This window comes from Sycon ciliatum, chromosome 6 (assembly GCF_964019385.1).
Source record: "Sycon ciliatum chromosome 6, ocSycCili1.1, whole genome shotgun sequence".
Lineage (NCBI taxonomy): Eukaryota > Metazoa > Porifera > Calcarea > Leucosolenida > Sycettidae > Sycon > Sycon ciliatum.
The window spans coordinates 9,614,782-9,633,667 of NC_088648.1; the positions used below are offsets into that span (position 1 = coordinate 9,614,782).

General features: G+C 48.8%; 1 protein-coding gene across 6 annotated transcripts; it reads left to right on the plus strand.

Moving 5' to 3' along the window:
• The first annotated feature begins 1,894 nt into the window (after positions 1–1,894).
• On the plus strand, positions 1,895–18,340 carry LOC135819317 (uncharacterized). 6 transcript variants are annotated; one of them, XM_065332501.1, is made up of 6 exons: positions 1,898–2,420; positions 4,231–4,300; positions 4,515–4,616; positions 7,103–7,150; positions 16,717–16,771; positions 18,068–18,340. In XM_065332501.1, the coding sequence occupies exons 1-6, from the start codon at positions 2,339–2,341 to the stop codon at positions 18,095–18,097; spliced, it is 387 nt and encodes a 128-aa protein (XP_065188573.1). In that variant the 5' UTR covers positions 1,898–2,338; the 3' UTR covers positions 18,098–18,340. The 6 variants fall into 6 exon arrangements, 4 of the variants coding, with proteins under 4 accessions (XP_065188575.1, XP_065188576.1, XP_065188573.1 ...); XM_065332504.1 differs by lacking the exon at positions 7,103–7,150 and having other exon boundaries at positions 1,896–2,420; XR_010553895.1 differs by lacking the exon at positions 4,231–4,300 and having other exon boundaries at positions 1,965–2,420; positions 7,086–7,150; positions 18,068–18,254.
• Positions 18,341–18,886: the final 546 nt, after the last annotated feature.

An 18,886-nucleotide genomic window follows, 5' to 3' on the forward strand; every position in this document is an offset into this window, starting at 1 on the left:
GACCACTACCACGCCGCGGTATCGGTTCTAGCTTGTCAGTGATGCATGTCCTGTTGAGCCACGTTCAGTGAATGTCCATCATCACCGGTGGATTGATGGGCACATTGCAGCATCGTGTGTGTATCGTCGTGTGTGCAGCATGGTGTGTACAGCATTGTGTGTTCCGCATCATGCACAGCATAGTGTGTGTGTGTGTGTGCAGCATTGTCTACAGCATAGTTTGTACAGCATAGTATGTGTGTATCATCGAGTGTACAGCATTGTGTGTACAGCACAGTGTGTTCAGCATCGCTGAGCAGTTCACCACCCGACCGGCTGGCGAACAGTTCATGCTATGCCAGCTTCACCATCTCTCTCTCTCTCGGCCAGTTCAGCCGACTAGTGTCTGGGCAAGTCCTCACACCATTCGGCGTGCGTGACAGTCGGAGTTTGCAGCTACAGGGCTATCCGTCACTGCACACCGTGTGTACACTATTCCAGGTGTCCAGTTTGTACTTTGTTAGAGATCTTTGAAAATCGAAATGAATGGGACCAGATTCAGCTGATTTAAGCAATCGTGCCGCGCACATCCCTTGTCTGCTCTCCGCTATGCTGTGCCGTTCTACGAGCAGTCTGGCTAAGTGCTCCAAGTCGCTCTTCTAGGATAGTTTTTTTATTATTACTATTATTCACAAACCCAACTCGTAAAATAAATAATTATGTGGACGGAAAACAAGTCTTCACCTCTTCAAACTATAGTCTAATATAGAACTATCAAGTGTTTTCAGGGTGGCTGTGATGCGCAGTTAGTGCGTTCTAGTTTACTACGGTTTAGGGCCATGACTCATGAGTCCATAACTGTAAGAGCTGCAGTATCATGCGGCAGATGTGGTCAACTTGTATGACGTCGTCTATGCATCTCTATGACATCATTCAAGACCTGTATGATTATGATAGCACATGCCTGTCAGTAGGCCTCCGCGGAATGTGCCGGCATAATTTCGGGAATTATCGGTGTGATTTTTAAAACGGGAATTATTGGCAATTTTTGTGGAATAATCGGTAATATTTGAGCAATGCCCCCCTTTTTCAATTTTTTCCATTTATAACACCCTGATTTGCACCAAAAAGCTTGTAATCCTGAAGTTGATCCCGGTATTTCAAAAAGAAAAAAAAAAGCTTCCAGCCGAGTTTCACGCGAACCGTGATTTTTTGCCAGTGCAAGTGGCAAAAAACAGTACGCGGTACGGTATCTGCAAAAAAAAAAGGGAAGAAAAAAGCATTATTGTGAGAATTATTGGTGGAATTACGGGAATAATCCGTCGAAAATTTGAGCAATGCTCAAAGGAATTATCGGTAAAAATACGAGCATATTCCGCGGAGGCCTACCTGTCAGGCCGTTGATTGTTCATGTACTGTAGCCTAGGTGTAAGATGTTTCTGGAGGTTATTTTGACTGCATTTCGCGTTTTTACACGGAGCTGTCCCGGAAATGAATTGATCATGAACATTATGAAGCTTGCAATGTTTATCAGTACCGTAAAGTACCGCCAGAGCGCCCCGTCTCGCGAGAGCGCCCCACCCTGATTTTACAGCCAGGGTCCAGGGAAAGGAAAAATCGTATGGCAGAGTGCAACAAAGTTTGTACCTTGTGTGAACCTTAGTGTACTAAGGTCACACTAAGCAGGTTTTTGTGTGGAGCTCGTGTCCGCTTGAAGGTACGGATTGTATGCAGAACGTGCAATACATGTATGTGTAGTATTGTGTACAACGTTCGTGTCGTATGACCTACAGACATGAGACCACCTCCACAATACGACCACGAAAGGACGAGATGGTGGGGCGCTCTGGCGGTACTTTACGGTATATGCACTCGGAGAGCAATGCTTTGTAATGCTTGTGGCTCAATGTAGCTGAACCATCGGACCTTATTTGTCAGCTTGGATCACGTGATCCATCCAGCTGCCGCGTGCGGCAAACAGCCCAAATAGCGCTAACTCTGGCCTGCGAGCGTTTGCTGCGACTAGCGCGCTAGCGCTCTTGACATACACAAACGCGCTAGCCAGAATGCTTTGACTTTGATGGCTTTCAGCTTCTATTTTTTGAAAAGTAGCGCGCTCAGACCAGCTCGCTCACTCTTTTCCTCTTCCATTTTTTAGGGCAATTGTTTTGTTTGATAGACGAAGCTTAGGGTCTCTTTGGGTTTGCAACCCTTACCCTCCTGGAAAAAATCATAGTTGCTAGACTGCGACACTTCAGACCAGGTACTATTAGAGCCGCTAATGGACGACGAGCTATTTTCCGCTATCCGGAGCTCAAGCATTTGAGCCGCTAAATGGACGAGACTCCTGCGGCAAAGGATGCAGAGAATGAGGAGAAAACACTCGTATGGAGCAGGGAGTAGGTATTGTACTACTTCCTGGTATGGAGCACTGAGAAGCGGTAAGTCTTTGGGCAATTCTTAGCCACTGCCCAGTAATTACTTTCTCGCCATAATTATGTTCTCGTTTTTCGTGTCTTCTGTAATGCCAGTACACTAGCAGTACGACTACACTGTAGGCGAGAGTCCATAAGCCAGAGTGTGCAGCTCTCCATCTATGCAGCATAAACAAATTCATGACAAATTTCCTTTGCCTAAGGGCTGGGTTCCACTGCCGCTCCGCCGCACATCATCCACGGCATGAAACGTCATCATTACGAGCTGGTCCAGCGAGGCCGCGGCTCATCACCAGCTTTCGCTTCGCTGCTTGATACAAAAAAATGCAAGCCGCGGTCACGGCTTGCATTGTTTCCCGCACTTAATTGTTTTATTCGGGGGAATTTTAATTCGTTGCACAGGCCAGAACACGAGGATTTTTTTGGATTTCACGCGTGCGCAGGCAGGCTAAATGTCATCAAAAAACGTCGAGCACGATCGCGGTATCGTGAATGGCGAGTGTCACTGGAACCACGCCGCTCTGCTGCATGCAGCCAAGTACCGTGGAGCAGCGGAGCTGCGGAGCCGCAGTGGAACCCGGCCCTAACCAAACTTATAGCAATTTGAAAATGTTTGACAATTTTTCATAAAAAAACTTGACAACATTGTTCTTCTGTAGAGTGCCGCTGGCAACTCCATCGATGAACTCCATCAATGAGCGCAGGGATAAAGTTTAGAAACCCTTCGAGCGAGAATGTGTTTTCAAAAAGGAAGCACAAATATAGTATGGCCCCATCAAAGCCACTCGCTGACTACTTACCAGTAAAATGGGGTTGGACGGTTGTCAGATTAGCTGACATGTTTTCTGCCAACACAACCATAAGCAGTTGTCAACTCTCAAGACTAAAAGAGCTTGCGAAGAAAGTGAGAAACCTTGGCTATGAAAGCACATGAAGCGTCAGAACATAATCGAGCAAACTTGGACCTAGATTACCAGTGTCTGCTCCAGAGCCAGGTCAGTGGCCCTGTTTGTGAGTACTTGGACCTTTTGGAAAAAGAACACTGGGTTACCTGCGACCCGGTCGGAAGTCCTGTCGAGTACTATACTTTTTTATACTTGGAGGGTATACCGCCACTGACAGGCTGCATACGCGTGCAGATGCGTGCGGCCAGAGTGCCCAGTGCGAGTACGTTCATACATGTACATGTACAATCATGTACATCAGGAAGTCGAAAGTAAGTTTACGACTCCCTGACACACAGTAGCCGCACTTGAACGCATCTGGCTCTGGCCCAGTGTTGCAGGAGTTGTGCCAGGTAGACGTGTACCCGGTTTGTGTTAAATCTTAGAGCAGGTACTGCATACCCTATCATATCTGTGTACATGGGTATACAGAGTCAGTGTTGTTGCGTCCCACTCAGCACCCTTCTGGTTCATTTCGGCACCAGCACTCTTTGCATATGCAGAGCTGAGTAGAGTGCAAGTTCGGACCACAAGTACACTGTAGCAGCTAGTTGCGAACCTAACCTGTGCCGTGATGCACGGTACTTGTGTGCATCTACTTCATCCCTGAGTAACCCACCAGGTATATGGTGCACAATAGGGCACAGTAAATAATCAGCATGCATCGCAGTTTTCTGCAACATATTCCTGAAGTCACTTTACACCTCAGAAGAATTGCGTCGCTGACTGGAATTCGATACCGGCTTAGTTTCTCTCTGGGTCATTATGAATCATAGAAAACCCGTCATGCAATAGGTTCAAGCTAAAGTACCGTATCACCATGGTAATTCCTGGAAATTCGGTGTGTTTTCTGCCTTTTGTTAAACAAGCAGCAATGTGCAACAGAAATTACCATGGTGATACAGTAGATTACCGTGTGAAGCGGTGTGAGATGCAGCAAAGGTGAGCCTGTTACTGTGAGTCTATGCCCTAAACAATAAACTTTGCCGTGGGATGATTATCCTTGGGCTGCACACTCTGCACACTTATTGCTAGGTATATCATTGGTCTTGTTCGGATCGTCCATTACGTTTGCAGCTGTTCAAACTTGTTTTGTTGTGTATTACTTTATTGATTTATTTATTCTACTTGCCTTTCCTATCTTCTTGTGTTTTAGCATTAGGCGATTTGATCGCAGGACAAGAGAGGAGCTGATGGACGATCTCTCCAGTGTCCCTCTTGGTTCGGAGCAGCGCCGAGTGCTGACGTTGGGACTTGGGTAAGGATGAGTGTTCCCTCATGTTTACAAGTTATCCGTTTTGTCCAACACTAACGGTTATATGCAGAATACTGCTGAGTCAAAAATGTGCAACAATTAGCACAAAAACTGACTGATGAGATCCTGACATTCAACGACCTGATGCTTAGCTGCATCACGTTTATATCCGTGAGTGTTGGACAAAACGGATAACTCGTAAACTGAGTGTCCTCTTTTTCAATTTTAATCCTTGGCTCTCCATCCGAGTTCCCTCGTATGTGTAGCTATTATTATTTTTTTGGTGACAGTCAATTTTTTCTTCAGACTTTTCCCGTTTGTGTCTTTCCCTAAAACTAGTCAATATTTTTATTTACTTATTTTTTTGCCCAGGCTCTACATTCTACCTTTATTTTACTTAGACTAGGGTTAGCTGTCCGTTTACCAGTACTCATCCACACATATCTGCACATAGGGTCTACACAGAACTCTATCAGTAGATATTTTGTATAGGAGGTTGTCTATCCACCGAGATAGCACTATATACTCGCATTCTGTGTGTTCTCTGGTAGCTATGTCCCTTGGAGACTATACGGTGTCAGTGTGGTGACCGAGGTCAGGCCGTGTCTGCACTGGCATCGTCAACTTTGCCTACTGCTACGTGCTCCCCAGTGCTCCATCTGTGTCCTGTAATTTGTTTGGGGAGGGGGGGGGGGGGCAATACCGGTACTTCAGGTGCAGGGGACAAGGGGGGGATGGGGTGGGGGGACATCATGCCCCCAATGAACCTCTCCAGGCGTTGTTCTGGAGTAGACTAACCATAGGCGGAGTGTACACATGCAGCACATAGTTTGGGAGCTAGAACGCGATCGGACTCAGGCATATGCAAAGGCAGTCTATTGTGATAGTAGTCCTGGACTGATCTCACTATGATGATATAGGTCGTGCCCAGCATCACAATGCCAAACATTATAAATGACTGTTTTTTTTGCCTGAGGGGCTAGATGAGCATGCGGCTAGACTACCGATGGCAACCAACAGGCTCAAGGCTGTGTTGAGACTTCGTGTGAGCGACCCGAGTCAATTGTTTACTCGCCATGACTAGGCATCGCATTGAGCATCGTATGCCCACTAATATTATGTCACTGTTCTTAGTCGCGCCGGGGGCGCATGCCCGTTTTCAGGAGACTTCTCAAAACACATAAGCCCTGGGTCCTGAAGGTTAGGCCTATTGTTAATCTAAATAGTCCTGGCTACTATCCCGCTGAGTTCACTGACTTTCTACTGAACCCGTATGTATGTGAGGAAAGTACTGTTCTGACCTCAATTGCGGATTTCATCAACTTGGTAGAAGGTTTGCCTGTGCGGGACGATGATTTATAATTGAGTATAGATGTGACCAGCCTTTACTACACCAACATCCCCAACGAGCTCGGTTGTCGTGGTATATCACACACAGGTGTACAAGGTGGATGCCCCTCGCCCTTCGTACATGGTTAATAACAGCAGTGACTTCCTTGATGTCAGTCATTCGGAAGAAAAATGAGTTCGTGTATGGTAACGATGTGTTTCGGCAGATCCAAGGGACTGCCATGGGTTCGCCTGCAGCAGTGGTCTATGCCGACATTGTTATGCTGTATTTGGAGAAGCGGTACGTTTTGCCGATCTTAGAGGGGGAAAGTTTAGAGGTTCAGGTTTATAGACGCTTTATCATTGCATGGTTGCGAAGGTCAAGTTCAGCGCACTTTAGATTGGATTAATAAGTGTTCGGCCCTCAAGTTTTCTCATGAACTGGCACATGATGGCATTGATTTCCTGGACACCACAGTTTTCCGTAGTAAGGGATACATGGCGGTGAAGCCTCATTTCAAGTTCACCAATCGTTTCCTGTATCTGCTTGTCGGTAGTAACCACCCCTGTAGTATGGGCAAAGGTGTGTTCACTGGGGAGTTGATCCGTATCCGTCGGTCTTCGACCCTTGACCACCACTACGAAGCTGCTGCCGAGCGGCCGAAGCAGGCTTTCCGGGCCCGTGTATACAAGCGCTCCATCTTTCATCTTTCAGACCCGTACACTAGGAATGGATGCGCAGGGAAGGTATGTTGGTCAAATTGGCATGGGTTTGGGTTATTTCTGTAGTTGTATACAGTGCTCCTCATTGTATTTACCTGGGCCCGGCCTGCTGTCCTTCGCCCGTTGGTCTTGAGGTCCAGGTGTAATACCCCTACCATACAGTCCGGTGGCCAGCGCGGTTGTTGTTACACGGTGGAACATCGGCAAGAGGTTGCTTGCTCGTTTGCCTCATGCTCAGTGTCCTCAGGGAGTTAGTATTTTCCTCCTGTTTGGATTTTGCAGTGTCTATGGTGTCGGTAATTGAGTTTTTGTTCTGTATGCTTTTCTGTGGTGTGTGGCCGTTGTTCACACATCTTTATTTGACTTGCTTCCTGGTGTGGTGTACCCTTTTGTTTTATATTGGTGTTGGTCTGGCTGTAGAGTTCTAGCATCCGTAGCTGCCTCAGGGGGTGCCACTTCTCCCATCAGCGTCGACTAGTCCGCCGGTACGTGGTGCTATATTACGTTTAGTTGTCTGTTCCATCCTGTACGGGCTGTGTCCTGCTGACCACACAGTCTGGGTCTCCATACTTTGCATGTTCTCATCGTGTGTAGTGTTCACACGTACATATATGGACTGTCACACCCATATGTTGTACATGTGGCTGCACGTGTTGTCTCTTTGTCGTACCTGCTGCTGTATTTGTGTCTCTGTGCTGCTGACCCGTACATGCTGCTGCGCTGCTTTGTTGTATTGCTGACACGTGCACCTTTTTGTGCTGATATGATATCGAGTACGCCACTTTTTGTGCTGATGAGGGCACCACTTTCCGATATCATGTTTCCTTTCGCCATGTCAGTTGTCAGTTCTCCCGTCGTCTCCTGAAGTGTAGTAATGAATAGCTCTCTCTCTAGCTCTAGAGAAAAACCACTTGACTAGTCCGTTTGATGTGTGGCGTGGCGAGGGTATAGTAGAGGCAGCTCGTTCTCCAACCGAGACGACATTTGGCGCCCAACGTGGGGCTCAAACCCACGACCCTGAGATTAAGAGTCTCATGCTCTACCGACACATATATGCACACGGCACCGTTTGTGCTCCTATCCATTTACATATGCTGCTTTCCACACCTGTGCTGACAGTCGGTACGCACCGACTCTGTACGCATGCACGCACACCATTACATTCTGTTGGCATCATATTAGTGAGGTTTTGCATTCCGAAATTCGGCAAAAGATTCGGCACGCGGGAGCGAGGTCGAAAATGCACACGAAGATGCGGCATGTTTGTTCGGAAAAAGCTCACTTTGCCGAACATATTTTTCGGATGAATTTTCTTGTGGAAGAGCGCTAGCGCGTGATTTATTCAAAGAGGTTTCTTATCTTGGCATGGCTTCGCAGGCGTCTTTGACGACATCAGCATCGTCAGCTACCTCTGATTGCTCCTTTCCACTGCCTGTCTACTCTCTTTCGCCTGGAGTGTCCTCACCGTCATCTGTGTGGCTGAAAAGACGTTGTATTTCTCGCCGGCCGAGCGCAGCGAGATAGGCGAGAAATGATTTCTCGCGAAAGATTTTCAGTTGCAAATATGGCATCTGGTGTGTTCTTTGTTGTCGCTTCTTTTCCTGACTTCTTCAGTCAGTTTTGAGTCTCACCAGTGTGGACCGGTTTTTTCCATCTCCGTAGGATTTTCCTTGAACGAACTTCTTTGTCAGGATCCCTCGACCATAATGCTTCTTTCTCAGCGCCTTTGACATCCCCTCCGATCACATCGTCGTCGGCTACCCCCGCGTCCCCCGAATCGCCGTCTTCGCCATCCAACTGACCAACATCCGAGGCGTACAGGTCCCCTGCGTAACGGAATCTGACACGACCCGTGGAAAGCCAGCAGTTGAAACCGCAACACCCACAGGACAAGATCCAGGAGCTGAGGACATTGTCTGGAACGGGCCTCAACCCCAAACTCCAGCAAACAAAACCCTCGCTCATACTCGTAGCCAAAAATGCTGCGAACAACAGTGTGAACAAAAAATCGAACTGTTCGCAACAAAGGACGGCGCCAAGCCCCATGTCCGTGCAAGACACCAGCAAGGCGCTATGTCATCCATCGACCATCGCGCGAGCCTGAGATACACATGAAACAAACTTCTGAGAATTGCGGAGGAAAAGTTTGGAATGTTGTGGTGATGATTTGATGCTGATGATTACGCTGCACGCAAAACAGGCAGGACGAAGAAACCATGATGCCATCTCCAGCAAAATCAATGACCACTGCAGTACCTACAGTAGCCTACAGCCGCAGCTGCCACTGGACAATCAGCCATCGCCAGCCGCGAGATCACGAGGCCAGATGACGGATCGTGGCTGCCGCCAGTGACTATCCAGATAAGTTGAATTTATTGTATGCTTTTTCTCATAGGTTTAACAGATTGGTGCCATAGTGTACTCCAGTCACCTCCGTTCGGGCTTTGTTGCGGTCGTGAATGAAATTACTTGTTTCTATACTCCAAGCATCCTATTATAATGGAGATTGTCTCCCCCTTTCTCTTCCTCCGGCACGCACCAAATCATTCGGTAACGAGAGTAGCGCCGCCAACCATGCCGGATTTGTATATGGTGGTATAAAGTGCTTTCTTACGTGTAGGTGGTCAGGCGTAGTTGTACAATCGAATAAGCTCCAGATTATAGTAATCATTCGATTGCTTTACACCCCTACAGGCAATGTTTGCAATTCCAGTACTTTATGCGGGGTAGGGTACTACACTAGTTCCGCTTCCAGTATATCCATTGTACAGCGTCGGTGCATTATTTGTGCGTCAGTGGATGAATCTACAAATTCGCCTATGCGAAGCTAACTTTAGTAAATGCGCGTATGGCACACTGTGTGCTGGTGGCATAACTGTGTTTCGGAATGAGTGTGCTGCGCATACTGTGCGGGCGGACAAGTCCTGCTGTATCTGTCTTACTGAACGCATTGTGCATTGTGCTATGTTAGATCGGTCCTGCCTGATGAGTGCATCGTGCACTGAGTGTCGGCTATGATTCCTGCTGTAACTGTCCTAATTGACAAGCACATTATGCGCTGTGTGGTAAAACTGTGTTTCTGGACGAGTGTACTTCGCATAGCGTGTTGGTGGACATGTCCTGGTGTAACTGTCTTACTGGATGAACGCATCGTGCGATGTGCTATCCCAGACCTGTCTTACGTGAGGAGTACATTGTGCGCTGAGTGTCAGTGTTGATTCCTGGTGTAACTGTCTGAATTGACGAGCACATTATGCGCTGTGCAATGTCATATGAGTCCCGATAGAGCTGTCTCACCGAAGGAGTGCATCGGGAGCTGTGCGATGTCCAACGGATCCCGGTATGTCTGACTGGAAGAGTGCATTGTGCTCTGCGAGGTGACGGTGGATGCCCAGTATAACTGTCTTACTGGAAGAGTGCATTGTGCACTGCGAGATGATGGAGGATTCCCAGTATAACTGTCTTACTGGAAGAGTGCATTGTGCGCTGCGAGATGACGGAGGATTCCCAGTATAACTGTCTTACTGGAAGAGTGCATTGTGCACTGCGAGATGATGGAGGATTCCCAGTATAACTGTCTTACTGGAAGAGTGCATTGTGCGCTGCGAGATGACGGAGGATCCCCAGTATAACTGTCTTACTGGAAGAGTGCATTGTGCACTGCGAGATGACGGTAGAGGCCCGGTATAACTGTCTTACCGGAAGAGCGCATTGTGCACTGTCCAATGCCAGCCGAACCCCTCTAGATCTGTCGCCCTGGATGAGTGTGTTCTACACTGTGCAACGCCAGATGAGTGCCCATATAACTGTCTCACTGGATGAGCGCCTTATGCACCGTACAACGTAAGGCACTTACAGCCCGGCAGTGTCCGCCACCTCCCAATATCAATGTCTTACTAGTTGACGTATTGTACAATGTACGATGTCAGTTGTGTCTCTGTACGATTGTGTCAAAGAATGAGTGCATTACGCCACGTACAATGTTGGGTTGAGTCCCAGTAGAATGGTCTTACCGGATGTACGTATTGTTTACCGAAAGTTATAATGTCGATTTCCAGTATCATTGTGTCTCATTGGAGGAGTGCTTGCATACTGCGTGGGGTCAGTTGTGTCCTAGTCAAAATGTCTTACTGGAGGAGTTCATTCCAGTCTTATTCGCTCATCAGATTGTGTACTATACAATGTCAGACGGGTCCCCGCATAACAGTCTCTATGGGTGCATTGGGTACTGTGTAATGTCCGCCACCTCCCAATATCAATGGCTTACTACATGTAGTTGACGTATTGTGCAATGTGCGATGTCAGTTGAGTCTGTATGATCGTCTCGATGAATGAATGCGTTCGCCACGTACCATGTTGGACGGGTCCCAGTAGAATGATCTTACCGGCTATACGTTTCGGTCACCGAGAGTTAAATATTGAGTTCCAGTTTCATTATCTGTCCTATTAGAGGAATGCCTTGCATACTGTGTGGTATCAGCTGTATCCCAGTAAAAATGTCTTACTGGAGGAGTTCATTCTCTACTGTGCGAAGTCAAAATAGGCCCACTGTACCAGTCCGATTGGACAGGTGTTGCATGCACTTTGCAAATTCGGATCAGGCCTAACTTACTGGATTCTTGCATAGGCTCTGTGTGTTCTGTGTGAGGCCTGGCGGCACTGTGTGAATATTCCTGGATTAATTCCAACAATTTTATGCTGTGCATTTTAATCATGCCGGCCCTATCGGGTTTCACTTGTCCCGAGTCTGTTCGTGGTACAACCCTGTACATGATTCTTGCTTCCAGATGACCTACTCTGCTGTTCTGTGTGCTTTTCCTGCTTGTTCTTTCTCCTTTCTCTTCTCTACTCCCTGCTTTAGAGTACTTCAGGGGTTGGCTATGGGAGGATTGATCCTGTGCAGCCCAAACTGAACCGATATATCTGCTATCTGTGATCTTTATAGTCGCCACCTGCTGTTCAGTCAGGGTTGAGAATCAGATGCCTTGTTCATGTGCACTGCGTGGACGTATCACTATCAAGTCCTGGCTGGCCAGTTCCTGACACCTGAACTACTATAGACACCCTACATGCTCTCACACTCAGTTTGGTGGGTGGTTCCTCAGCACTGAACTGGGACGTACTGCACCAGATCAGGGTGCTAGGTCCTTGGACTTTGAGAAACTTTGTGTAGGTCATAGCCTACTCGTTTTGTCCCGTACTCTCTCTCTGTCAGTCTTCCTGTCTTGTTTGCATCTCTCTGCCTTCTTTCTCGTTTTCGCCGCGCTATGCTTTTTCTGAGTCACATCTGGCTGCGGCCAGCTACCCTTCACTTTGTGTGTTGTCGCTATTGCTGTCTATGTCTCTGTGTATGCCAGTATATGTGGAGCGAGAATATGGCGATACCCATAAAATTTGACTTAGCCATGGAGTTGGTTTTTCTGAGGCGACTGAGGAGGCAGGTTTGGCCCTCGACTCTTTGGGCGCGATCAAAGTTTGTCGGAATCAGCAAGAAAAGGAGCACGGGACAGGACATTGCTGATGCTGGGGCTCACGAAATCAAAACACATCATTTTCGACTTGCAAAACAAACGTCGGTGCGAAAATTCGACATTTTGATGTTCGACAAATGACCAAAGAACGCCGAGCCGAAATTCGGAATGCAAAACCTCACTATTGCGGAGCTTTCCGGAGCTCCGAGTTAGTTGTTGTTTGGAATACAGCAAGAGAACAACATTACATTGGCGCTGCGAGCAAACGCCTGATCCTCGCCATGTCCCTACTGTCACTACCACCTCCGGAGCCATTCCCGATCTACAGCAGTCTCTACGACGCTGCTGCCCATTTTCCTGCCTGGGAACGGTGTTTCCAAATCTATGTCGCAGCAGCCGGCATCTCGGATGACACTCGCCAGAGAGACACTTTCCAGTATGTGGCCGGCAAGTACATCCAGCAGCTCGTCCCTACGTTAGCCAACACTGGCAACGATCTCGACGGCCTCATAACCGCCGCCGCCGACTACTTTCAGTCGAAGCAGAGCCCCAGCATGGCCCGCTTCCACTTCCGGCAGGTCACCCAGCAGCCTGGCGAAACGTTGGACACGTTTTATACTCGTTTGCTGGCATCGGCAACGACCTGCAGCTTCGCCGACGATGCCCAGAAGAACGTGGCTCTCTGTGATCAAATTGTGGCAGGATGCACGTCCGATCTACTCCGCAGAAAACTGCTGGAGACTGCGTCCCTTGATCTCGCCAAGGCGCTCAAGGCCGCCAGAGCATTTGAAGCGTCAGTGGAACAGACGACGGCGTTCCGGCGCACACAAGACTCGATCAATGCCCTCCGTCATCAGCCACCGTTCTACAAAAGGACACAGCCGCCTCCTGCTACTGTTTCAACTCCGTCGCGTCAACCGATGCAGTCTTCGCCACATCCAGCTGCAAACTCGTACCACCAGCCACCTGCCCCAGTCGCCACTCGCGCTCCAGGCCAGCGCGAATCCAGCACATCGCTCTGCTACCGCTGTGGAGAGCCAGACCACCCTGAGTCACGTCGCTACGCAGTTTTGCACTGTAAACGTCTGCCCATGGGCGTATCGTCCGCATCCGAGATCCTACAGCGCACACTGGACGCCATGGCTCGCTGGCCTCGACGGTGTGAAGAACTTCCATGACAACATCTTCTACTTCGGTAAGAGCGTCGAAGAGCACAACCGACGACTCGCCGCCTGCCTCCAGCGGCTCCAAGATCACAATGTTACACTCAACCGAGCCAAATGTCACAAATCATTGAAATGTCACATCCTCAAGCCTCGGCTCAAGTTCATGGCTAGCGTCTACTCCGACAAGGGCATCCGCGCCTCTCCCAGCCACCAGCAGTCTGTGGCTACATTCTCTACGCCATCTTGCGTCAGCGACATACAGAGTTTCCTGGGTCTCACCAACTTCCTCCGCCGTTACATTCGTAACATGGCCGATCTCACCACGCCACTCCCTGCTCTCACTAAGAAAGGTACTGTTTGGCGTTGAACTGATGTTGAGCAGCAATCATTTGATGCACTGAAGAAGGCCATCGCCGAAGACTGCATGCTGCAATACTTTGACCGCAAGCGATACACATCACTGTATGTCGACGCATCGCCCACCGGCCTCGGCGCAATCCTGTGTCAACGCCAAGACAACGGCCACGATGCACCTGTAGCATTCGCCAGCCGTGCACTCTCCGGCGTCGAGCAGTAATATTCTCAAACTGACCGGGAAGCATTGGGTGTCAAGTTTGGCTGCCTTCGCTTTCACCACTACTTGACAAGGTGATCCACAGTTCACCGTTGTCACCGACCACAAGCCGCTCCTGCAACTCATGGCCGTCGGATCGAGACCTCCGCCACGAATTGAGCGCATGGTCCTCCGCCTGCAGGATCTCAGCTTCCAGCTCCAGTACAAGCCTGGCCCAGAAAACCCGGCCGACGTCGTCAGTCGCAATCCGCAGCCTCATCCCGACTTGCCAAACATCGGCGCACAGGAAGACACTACGTACATACATGCCCTAGCTACAGCAGCTAAGCCGAATGCGTTGGCTCTGAAGGAGATCGCAGACGCCACCACCGCAGACACCACACTGCAAGCCATCCTTTCCTCTCTGCAATCTGGCCGCTGGGATTCCAACCACACCACGGTCCGCCCGTACTTTGCCCTCCGCCATGAACTGTCTGAGAGTGACGGTGTACTACTCCGCAACGACCGTCTCGTCATTCCCACGGCCCTCCAACGGCTTACCCTGCAGCTTACACATGCGGGCCACCAAGATATTGTCCGCACCAAGCAACGGCTCAACAGCAAGGTTTGGTGGCCCAACATGGCTACTGAAGCCGAAGCACTCTGCCGGCAATGTATTCCGTGCCAAGCAACTCTCTCAACGACACCGCTACGTCCGGGAGTCCGTGCCCACACCACCGTCCACCAAGCCGTGGCAACGAGTCTTCGTCGATTTGTATGGACCCATGCCAAACGGTCAGCACCTGCTTGCCACTATCGACCAGTTGACTCGCTACCCAGTCATCAACGTGTTCAGCACGACACCCACTACGGCCGGTGTTGTTAAAGCTCTGCGCTCTACATTATCCATGTTCGGCTTGCCCGAAGAGCTAGTCTCGGACAACAGTCCTCAGTTCCGTTCTTCGGCTTTTGCTGATTTCCTCGCGCAACACGCTATCCAGCACCGCCACACCCCTCCTTTGTGGCCACAAGCAAACGGAGCAGTCGAGTGCCTCAACCGTACCATTGGCAAAGTTCTGCGAACTGCCAAACTAGCTGGCGAAGACATCAATGTTGCATTAGACCAATGGCTCCTAGCGTACCGCACCACGCCACACCCTGCCACTCACGAGGCACCGGCAACACTCATGTTTGGTCGCCCCATCCGCGACAGCATACCCTGCATTACGGCAGCCGCACCAGACTTGCCTTCAGCTGCCCACCGTGACCAGCAATTCCGCCAATCCCAGTGCGATGCTGCCAATGCCACCCGCCGGTCAAACGCCCCCATCCTCACTCCTGGTCAGCGCGTCTTACGCCGCAATGAGCAGGCACACAAGCTCTCACCACAGTGGGATCCCAACCCCTGGACCGTGGACCAGATCTCTGGGTCTACGGTGACGATCTCCAACTCAGCAACTGGCCAAAGATCGACTCGCCATAATTATGTCGTTCGTCAAGCCCGTAATTGGTGTCACACCGCCAGCCCATCACCCACTACCAGCTGAAAGTTCTGCCACCACACCTTACAAAATTACAACAAAATCACATGCAAGAAGTCCTTTCACTTTGACTACTGCTCGTTGCGTGACATCACTCCTCACCAAAGGACTTCCTGGGGATTAAAATCCTAAACAGACAAATGTACGAATACCGCAACTGACTCTGTTGTTCTGCACGCCACGATCAACACGACTGAGTGCAAGACACAGCTGATCATCGTCGCTGTACTCTTCCCTGAGCATGTTACCCTGTCGCTGCAGCCTGCGACAGACATTCCATAATTCCACCAACTTGATGGCTTGATGTTCCCATTGACGTCGACCATGCGGTGTTGCCATTGACGACCTTACACTTCAGGTCCTTGCCGTGGTCCGCACCATTCAAGAGATGGGCCACATTTGGTGTACTTTCACCCAGTTGGTCACTTATTTTAACCTTGCCGACTTTCCACTGCCGGACTGTTGCTTCAACAACTGGCGGAGAGCACATACGCATATCATCACTCTTCCTTGCAAACATCATTTCCGTCTCCACCACGTCCTTATCAGCCTGATCCATGCCTGACACCCCCAAGGCACTGTCCACTGTGCCGCCGGGCTGGTGGAGCGACGGACCGATTCTCCAGTGACGGTCGTCGTCCACAAGGCTGTTGGAGTGCGCATCCAAGATGTGCTAGAGCTGTTCAGTGTCGTGCAATGCTATCGCATGAGCTGATTGTTTAGTAACTGGTGGTGTTAGTGGACAGTATAGCGTAACTTGTAGTTCCTTGGTCTTTCTCTTTTGTATAAACAAACTAGTAAGCTAACGATAAACTAGTTACACTGAGACAATTCGACTGGCACAAATTACAACAAAATCACATGCAAAAAGTCCTTTCACTTTTACTACTGCTCGTTGTGTGACAACCACCATCATCAGTGTGCGCACTGCGCCTGGTTTGGTGCATGCCTGGTGGAATATGACATAGCGGCTGATGCAGTGGGCATGTCAGGTAACACCTAACGCATTGAAAATGACTCAACTATGACTTGGTTCGATTGCAACAAACCTAATGATAGTGGTACCGAAACATTCGGGTAACCGGAGTAAGTGCCAATTGATATTTTTGGCTCCAGTCAGTCAAGTGATTCAATTGCAATACAATTATATACGTACGGTGGAGCTCACTTAGTACGTACCCGGGTAAGACATACACCTGCATAACACGGTCCTCTTTTGTCGCACGGATTTTCCTCCCATAAGCGCATATTCAGATGTGTACGGATACGACTGCTTCCTTCTGTTCATGTGATTCATTGTCGCTGTGTTACTGTATGCAGATCTCACTCAGCTCTGCTCTCCGAGCATTCTGCTTCCAACACGACTTCCCGAAAGGTATGTATGGTGGCTAATAATTAGGGCTGAAACAATTATACCGATAACTCGCATATCGATCGTTAAGAGTGCAATCGATAATCGTTAGTGTTCAAAACGAGTGCTAACAATTTTTTATGCATGTATATGAGTGACAGTATTCCAGCCTTTGCACTCCATCCGATAGTGAATATGAGTACAATCATGTACTTTCAAGCGCAGTAAAATTGATTCGTGGCTTTGAAAGAGATCGGAAGAGAGCACTCTTTGTCTTTTCAGTTCATTTGCGGGAAAGGTCAGAGATAAGAGCAGTTGCTGGAGGGTAATGACAAGATTCTTCCCTCTAGAAACAACATGAAATTCTCTAGAACATGTTGATAAACCAGCCAGATGTCTACAGATGTCAACAGTGCGGTGCCACAAATTTCTAACGTAGCAAAAGTATCGTGGAATTTTTTCATAAACTGGTGTTCGAGGTACACGGGTAGAGCCGACAAGAATCGATAAAACCAATATATCAATCGTTAATGATATTGGTTAATCGTTAAGAGTTATTGAATGATCGTTTCAGCCCTACTAATAATGCGAGAGTCTTTACAGATTCCAGTGCTCTCATGCCTTTTGCAAGTTCCGTTTGTAAGTCAAATGGAACATGGTTTGTGGTCAATACTTCAGCAGTAGTGGTGCGAGAATATTCGGGTGTCAAATTGCTCGGAATTGATGTATGATAACGGAGAATATACCAACATGTGAATCACTTGGAGATATGGTTTGCTAGGTTCTGTTCACACTCACTAGGCTAGACCCTCTCGAATATTGTACAGCAGTTTTGGCCCAAGAGTGGTAAAGGGCACGGGGCAAGCTATGTCGGGACCTGCTGTAAAGTCCGCCATACACAAGCTGTACGTCTTATCGGATGGGATATACCCCTGATATTGCTGATAATGAATGGCCCAGTTTCATTGTACTGCTGTCCGCGATATTATATCCTTAGTGGCATTGTTAACTTCTCATTGCTTGTGGGGACGCATGGATCATACGTCCATCCAACACCTGCCAATCGGAACCCACCGACAACGCTGTCGGTTGGGTTGGACCACAATCGGTTGGTTTTTGAGTCCAATATGCCGCCTTGGTAGCACACAGCATTGCTAATCTGATTTTAAATTAGCTGCGCAAATCCTGGCATACTGCCCGTAAATGCATCTAACTCCCAGGGTACTTATGAGTTTTTAGGTCTATGTGGTACTTGTGTCGCATTGGCAGCCACTGTTCCGTTCTGTATTTTCTGGTGTATGTGTTGTTGAATCTCCACAGAAAATGTGCTCGCGCATTAGAAGGAGGTGAAAGATGCACCTGCAGGCGAATACATGCTTAAGAGAAGGCAGAAACATGCCCGGATCCACCAGAACTAGTGCTGGCAAGTCAACAGAGGCGAGTACTGATAATGTTCCAGATTGTGGTAGGATCACATAAGCAAAATTGCCACTGGGAGGCACGGCGGTGGGTCAGCTCATGGCCAGCGCCAGCTCCAGTGGATATCACGTGCATCCAGTTCTAGTACTATAGTATGACCGCTACAAAGTAGTGCGGCCCTTTATAGACCTCGGGTCAGGTGCCGAAGAACTGGGGGGGGGGGGGGGGGGGGGGCATGTGTCGATAAATGGTAATAACTCCGGAAATCATGCTGGTATATCGAGGGCGTGGGCCAATGAAGTGCTGGATTGATGGTGGACGACTGTACTGCAATCTTGGCTGGTCCCACTATCGCAGAGACAGCACTTCCTGGTGCAACCACCCTATCCTGCAATCTATATAATAATTATTATAAGAGATTTGTGTGAACGATTTTAGCATGATGCAAGTCAGCTTATTGTGCTGGGGGCCTGGCTACATGTCACTATAGCTTTTTATAGACTCGATCACCGCATTACGCTGCCTTGCGTTGACTTAATTGAGCACTCTTTTTGGTTAGTGTCAAAGGTATATGTAATATGTATCTGCCTTCGTGCAAAGCTCTCTTTGTGCGTGTCTTGCAGATAGCTCGCTGACTTTGATGCTTTGAGCCATTTTCAAATAGCTTTTTTTGTTCATTTCATATAGACCGTATTGTCATTTGTTTAACCTCCCGCTCTG

What these genes read in the sequence shown, in the direction of transcription:
- LOC135819317 (XM_065332500.1), top strand. Translation starts at nt 6,441, where the DNA reads ATGGCGGTGAAGCCTCATTTCAAGTTCACCAATCGTTTCCTGTATCTG. An exon ending in GGAATGGATGCGCAGGGAAG is followed by an intron (nt 6,690 to 7,085) that starts GTATGTTGGTCA and finishes GTCTGGCTGTAG; the next exon opens with AGTTCTAGCATCCGTAGCTG. An exon ending in CAGCGTCGACTAGTCCGCCG is followed by an intron (nt 7,151 to 16,716) that starts GTACGTGGTGCT and finishes TACTGTATGCAG; the next exon opens with ATCTCACTCAGCTCTGCTCT.